Here is a 6,588-nt window from a genome sequence, read left to right on the forward strand (position 1 = left end):
GAACTGCAAGGTGTGTGTGTGACCATGGTCTTTTTAATGCGATCCATGGCAAAAATTACTTTTCATCAACATGCTTCTCTTGCTCTTCAATAGTAGAGAATCCTAATAACAGTATCCATCATTTATATCCACAGAGGACCGTCGCTTAAAACAAAAAGACATCGAAATCCTCGACCTCAAATCTCAAACCCACGCCCAAACATTACAAAAGGAAGCCGCTGAAGCCGCCGAAATGCACGAGGCGATTGCCGCCATCACAGCCCAGCGCGATGCGCGACTTGCCACCCGCGACCGGTTCAAACAGCAAATCGACGAGACCCAGAGGACTATCAACCAGCGCTTGGAGGCGCAGAAGGCACATTCCAGGCAACTCGACGCCCAGGCGCGCCTGAATACACCCGAGCTGGAGTTCTGGCAGGATTACCTGTGCCTGCGGATTGAAGGAGCTGGGCGTGAGGACCGGCTTCGGATAGTCTACACACACTTAGTGGAGAAGGATTGGGAGCGCGAGGCGTGGTTTGAGCTGGGGACGGCGAGTAGAGATTATGAAGTTTTCCACTGTCGGCCGAAGCTGGAGAGGGCGGTGGTGGAGCAGGAGTTAATGGTTGTGAATGATGATAGGGATTTTGGGGCCTTTTTGAAGAGGATGAGGAGGTTGTTTGTGGCGGCTATGAAGTGAGGGGATTCAGCATATTCTGTCTACTTTTCCCCTTCTTTGTCCATGATTATTATGAGATTGGTGTTCTATTCGGAGGGAACGAGTTGATGACTATATTTTATTCATTATTGACGACAAGGGGCATGGGGCGTTAGTTTTTCCTTTCATGTATTTATTTGGTTTCGCCCTTTTGAATTCCTCCTATTAATTCTATTTTGTCATATCGCCTCCAACGAAAAGTAGTATTTTTCATACCCTCTTCCCTTGTTTTCGACGAATATCTTGCAAAATACTCATCATCCCGCCCCGTTCAGTTACTTATTCATGCTCATCCCCCCGTAGCCTCACGATAAAAAGTAATGCCCCCCTTAGCATTCGCTGTAACAAACTTCTCTGCCGACCCTCCAACTTTTGGCAACCACTTCGCACTCCATATGGCCGCATCGGACTCAGAGTGCGTGGCCACGCACACCCTCCGTTCAATCGACCACACTTTAACTTTTCCATCAAGGGCTCTGCCAGGATTTGAAAAAACACTAAGTTAATGATGAGAGCAGACTATGTATGGAATCGGATGGAAATCTGATAGATAAAAAATGAAAATAGTGGGCGAGGGAAACACACAAGAGAGGGAAGGGAGAGGGGAGAGAGAGAGGAGGGGGGGGGTTTGGGAGAGAGAAAGAGAAATACAAATGCTTACGAGCTCAAAAGGAATTCACCCGAATGACTCCAGTCCAGAGAAGTAATCCAGGACCCATGCCCTGTTAACATGGCTACCTGCTCACCGGAAGACGTCTCATACAGCTGGATTACTCGAGAGTCGCCTGCTGCTGCGAGAAGTTTACTCCCAGGGGAGAATGATACAGCTCGAACGGGGGAGGCTAGACCTGTTTTATTGGAAATCTCGTTAGTACTTTGTCCAGGAGTTTGTAGTTATTGAACCTAGTAGGTGGGGAGGTACGGCTTCCATTCTACGTACCCGACAGGGAATGTATCATCCGCCCTGTCTCATTGCGGAACATAAAGATGTTCCCATTCGCGTGGCCAGATGCTGTCAGGCTGCCGTCTGCGGACTAGGGGAGGGAATAATATGGAGCATTTAACATGTAAGCCATAGACCCTTCGAAGCAAGAATATGTATCAAAATGACAGAACGATCAAAATTTATTGAAGGGTGGTCAGTGTCGAGCTTTCGGGTGAGAAAGTGATAATGCGAAAGGAATACGCTCCATTATCTGAACTCAAGGCATACTGGACTCGCTTGCCTGTGCACGTACCAGATCAATACACATCCCAAAGCTACCCTTCGTCTCCAGATCGCGGATCTGGGACACGTTATTACCCTTCCCGGCCCCATCGATGTGCCAGACTTTGATATGCCCATCCAAGGTCGTGCCAGCAAGATACTCGCCATCCACAGAGAGCGCGGCGGCCCATATCCCGCTGACTTTCAACTTACTTTCTGCATTGGATATATAATATTAGCTCAATCATATCAAAAAAAAAAAAAAAAAAAAAAAAAAAAAAAAAAAAAAAAGAAGAAGAAGAAGAAGAAGAAGAAGAAGGAAATGAAAAGCAGCTGTAAAAACTGGGTTGGTTTATAACATACCACCCTTCCCGCCACCCACTGCATCGCCTATCCCCTCATCAGCCACCCACACCCCACCAGCAAGAGAAGACCACACCCTAACCTCCCCGCCAAATCCAACACTCACAAGCCTTGTACCATCCCTGCTTGCAGCCAGGTGGTGGCAGCCGATCTTGTGCGCGCCGTCGATGGATTGGACTAAGGGGAAATCTGGCTCGGTGGTTGAGTGGACTTTGAGCGACGATGCTCCTGAGCAGGATATCAGTTGGCTCGAAGTTAAAGCTAAGGAGAAGATTTCAAGGGGGTGCGCTGATAATGTTTTTTTAGTTAGCTTGGAAATTATAGATATATATGTATGTATTTTGAGGTTTTGGGTATAGCAGAGAGGAGGCAGGAGGGGATAGAGTTTACCCTGATCGATTGTATGAAGGGTCAAATATTGCTTTGACTATTGTTACCGTCATGTGTATTAGAACGGATTTATGTTTGGCCAGATTTATACGTAGGTTTTAGAAGATTGCTTACCATGTTTATAAACTTGGGACTATTTTGTCATGGTGGTATGTGTGGTGTGGTATGGTTTATGCTTGGGCTACGTATGGAATTTGATCTATATCAAGTTGACGTTCCTAAAAGTGCTGTGAATCACTAGTAATGGCCACACATCATTCAAGTACAAAGTATGACACATCCGATCAGATCACTATTAATATTAGAGATCCATTAACTTTAAAAGCAATAATATGTATAAATTATTTACAGTTAAATATCTAGATTCTCTATCCTCTGAGAGCCCATTGGTGGCATCGATAACCATCCAGAAAGACCAGCTGGTTTGTACAGTACACTTTAAAAATTCAATTGAATCGTGATATCAAAAAACCAAAACGCCAAATGCTATGCCCATGACACACATACACACACGATAGTCCTTTTTCAGACGTTTCAACACAGGTGCTATTTATCTATACCTTCCCTCCGAAAGAAAAATGATAATACACTGAGAGAGTGGAAATAAAATAAATTCACGAGCTTTTATCCGCCTTCTTCTCCGCCTCTCTCCATTCTTGCTTTATTTCTTCAGAGCCACCAGCCTGTCAGTCAAAACCTTGTGCGGATGAATATGAGATACATCAAAGGGAAGACTCACCGCTAACACAAGTTGGACACAGTAAGTGGGCTCTTTTCGGCTGCTCACAGCTCGAGCAGGTATTCAGATCCAGGTGGTCTTTCAAAGCCTTTCCAGCCATCTGCCTGTGCCTCTTCTTCATATGTGAGGTCTTCTTCTTGGGTACGGCGCGCAGGACGGAATCCCAGATATCGGAGAGGAGGGAGGGGATTTCGATGACGATGGAAGCGGGAGCGGCTGCAGCTGCGGCGACAGTCAAAATGGAGTTCGGTGCATGGTTATATCGTAGCAAGCGTTAGAGAGTGTGTGAGGGAATTGAAGGGAGAGTCGGGGAAACATGCGGGAGAGCATGGAGGCGGAGGAGAAAGCTAGGGACGACATAGTGCGGAGGTGGTGGTGGTTGGGTGTATATGGCCAAATTGGCCGGTGAGGGGGGTCCGGCGGAGGAGTGGTATATAGAGTCCGCAGATAGGAAGCAGGAATTAGCGGGTATAGAAGTGGCGTATATGGCAATGTAGAGCTAAAGTGGGCAGTGAACGTTTCGTTCCTCCTTGTGTGCTGAATCGCTGGATATCGAAATCATCAAAATCATCGAATAAAAATGAAGCTCCGACGGAAGGGACCAGCGGAAACACGCTATCTCCAAAGCGGACTAGTGTGGCTGCCCCTGACCGGCGCCCAAACTATTGAGCCACCGCAGATTTCAATAAGGGGCGAGTTCCTGGAGTCCGTCGTCCGCTCTGTGCTCTGCTTGTTTCTTCCTCCCGCGTCGAATTCTTCCAGCCGCTGCTCCTGCTCATCTCCAGTGCTGTTGTCATTTCCACTTCGTATCCTTCTTTGCTCCTATCCTCTGTTGTATTCTCTGAGCTGCTCGTGTTGTCATACTCCGTCTGCCCGTCATTGCTATGGCTTCACCACAATCCCCAGTTACTCCACAGAGCACCGTCTACCCCAGAAGCCATGTCGGTTTTGATAGCATCACCTCGCAGATCGAGCGAAAATTGCTGAAGCGTGGTTTTCAATTCAACGTTATCTGCGTGGGTACGTGCTGCATTATGCTTTGCTTTGCGTTGCTTTGTTATTCGACTTCTCAGCCTCCTTCAATGATTTTTGGATTTTGCCCTAACAACGGCTACAAAGCCCAATTCCAACCCTTATAAATGGACATGGGATACTAAATACCGGTGCCTTCTTTTAGGTCAAACTGGACTGGGCAAATCGACCTTGATCAATACCATCTTCGCCTCCCACCTGATCGATTCGAAGGGGCGTTTGAGACCAGATGAGCCTGTGCGTTCAACCACCGAAATTCAAGCTGTCTCCCATAGTACGTTCCCTCCTCTCCAATTTGCAAATATATATACATAGATACTTATGATATCTCCTACTCGACAGTCATCGAAGAGAACGGCGTACGTCTTCGGTTGAACATTGTCGACACCCCCGGTTATGGTGACCAGGTTAACAATGATAGATGGTAAATGCGATAAGAAGTATGAATATTGTTGGAACTGTTTGCTGACTCATATCTCTGCAGCTGGGACCCAATTGTCAAGTACATCAAGGATCAGCACTCCGCCTATCTCAGGAAGGAACTTACTGCTCAGCGGGAACGCTACATCCAGGATACACGTATCCATTGCTGCTTGTTCTTTATCCAGCCTTCTGGACATGCGTACGTCTCTATTTGCCCACGCTTTTGAAAGGGTCGTGGAAAAAAATACTAAAAATGAAATTAGTCTGAAACCAATTGATATTGTCGTTTTGAAGAAGCTATCTGATGTTGTCAATGTTGTGCCTGTCATTGCCAAATCCGATTCTTTGACCCTAGAAGAGCGACTGGCGTTCAAGGAGAGAATCAAGGAGGAATTCTCCTTCCATAACTTGAAGATGTACCCTTATGATAACGATGAATTGGACGATGAAGAGCGTGCCGTCAACGCTCAAATCAAGGTAGGAAAAAAAAACCTTTTCACCTTGTTTGAATAAATTCCCAGTCTAACAAATAACCTTGTAGGACATCATTCCCTTCGCAGTTGTTGGAAGCGAGAAATCCATCATCGTTGGTGGTAAGCAAGTCCGTGGCCGCCAGAACCGTTGGGGCGTAATAAACGTCGAAGACGAGAACCATTGCGAATTCGTCTACCTCCGCAACTTCCTCACGCGCACCCACCTCCAGGATCTGATCGAGACCACCAGCCAGATCCACTACGAGACCTTCCGCGCGAAACAGCTGCTGGCCCTGAAGGAGAGCAGCGCTACAGCTCACTCTGGCAGCCGACCCATTAGCCCCTCCGCAGACCGAGAATTGAGCAAGGGCTCTCAAAGGGTGGCAATGAACGGCTATAACTAGAGGTTTTCCTATGGTGATTCTAGGTAGTTATCTCAGTCGTTCGTCGGAAGCGTTTTTATTTTCTACCCTCTGTATCGCGTTCGTCGTTGGATGCAAGCACCCATTGGCCTGCACTTGAGCAACAGATCAACTGGGGGCTTTCTAGAACCCAGACGCTCACTTCTTTTTCTTCCATCTGCCGACTAAAGTTCCCCGTGAGCCTCTTTTACAAATATCCCTTTGTAACTCTTCTATTGTGTGGGTATTCATTTTCCGACTCTACCGTTTTTCTCGATTTCCTCCAAACCCCCCCCCCCCCTTACTTTCATTCGCTGGAACTATGCCATCATTCTCCTTTTCCACGGCCCCGGCGATACTGTGCTTTGGCTTCGAGTCATTTTTCCTTGCCGTTTTTTGAAAGATGGAAAGAAAAAGGCATCAAAGCCTAGTGACTAAAAGATACTCGACCAAATCTTCCCATTTTTTGCGTTGTCTTGTTTTTCCCCGTAATGTACTACAGCAAGTCTTACTAATTATATCCTTAATTATTTATCTGATTTTCTTTCTTTCTCCTTTTTAGCACAGCTTTCCTTTCCTCGCCTTGCACCCTTAAAAAAGCTCCTTTCAATTGTTCCTCTTTTGCTTTTCTCACCTTCCGCAATCAATATAGCTGCCTTTTTTTTTTTTTTTTTTTTTCCTTTTTGTATGTCTTTCTAACTCTCTTTTTAGTCTTTTTTAATTTGATTGGTTTTTCTGCTGGTTTTAAAATTAATTGAGACAAAACAAACTAGAAGGAGTAATGAGAAAGAAGGACCTTTGTGTTGAAAATACAAAAGGAAATGCACCGTTTAGGTACTGATTATGCCAGGTAGGTAGATTCG

The 6,588-nt window shown here is 46.1% G+C and overlaps 3 protein-coding genes across 3 annotated transcripts; 2 read left to right on the forward strand and 1 right to left on the reverse strand.

Annotated features, from left to right (window-relative positions):
- Positions 1–70: 70 nt before the first annotated feature.
- Positions 71–679, forward strand: HCAG_02004 (conserved hypothetical protein; the record flags this gene model as incomplete). Its single annotated transcript, XM_001544907.1, has 2 exons — positions 71–92; positions 135–679. The coding sequence occupies 2 exons, from the start codon at positions 71–73 to the stop codon at positions 677–679; spliced, it is 567 nt and encodes a 188-aa protein (XP_001544957.1).
- Positions 680–986: 307 nt separating this feature from the next.
- On the reverse strand, positions 987–2,774 carry HCAG_02005 (conserved hypothetical protein; the record flags this gene model as incomplete). The annotated part of the gene is made up of 7 exons (XM_001544908.1): positions 987–1,173; positions 1,359–1,545; positions 1,638–1,731; positions 1,936–2,120; positions 2,268–2,555; positions 2,658–2,694; positions 2,772–2,774. The coding sequence occupies 7 exons, from the start codon at positions 2,772–2,774 to the stop codon at positions 987–989; spliced, it is 981 nt and encodes a 326-aa protein (XP_001544958.1).
- Positions 2,775–4,280: 1,506 nt separating this feature from the next.
- HCAG_02006 (cell division control protein 10) lies at positions 4,281–5,728 on the forward strand (the record flags this gene model as incomplete). The annotated part of the gene is made up of 6 exons (XM_001544909.1): positions 4,281–4,416; positions 4,574–4,702; positions 4,771–4,852; positions 4,913–5,050; positions 5,115–5,328; positions 5,393–5,728. The coding sequence occupies 6 exons, from the start codon at positions 4,281–4,283 to the stop codon at positions 5,726–5,728; spliced, it is 1,035 nt and encodes a 344-aa protein (XP_001544959.1).
- Between the last annotated feature and the right edge of the window lie 860 nt (positions 5,729–6,588).

Source organism: Histoplasma capsulatum, genomic scaffold (assembly GCF_000149585.1).
Source record: "Histoplasma capsulatum NAm1 scaffold_1 genomic scaffold, whole genome shotgun sequence".
Taxonomy (NCBI): Eukaryota; Fungi; Ascomycota; class Eurotiomycetes; order Onygenales; family Ajellomycetaceae; genus Histoplasma; species Histoplasma mississippiense.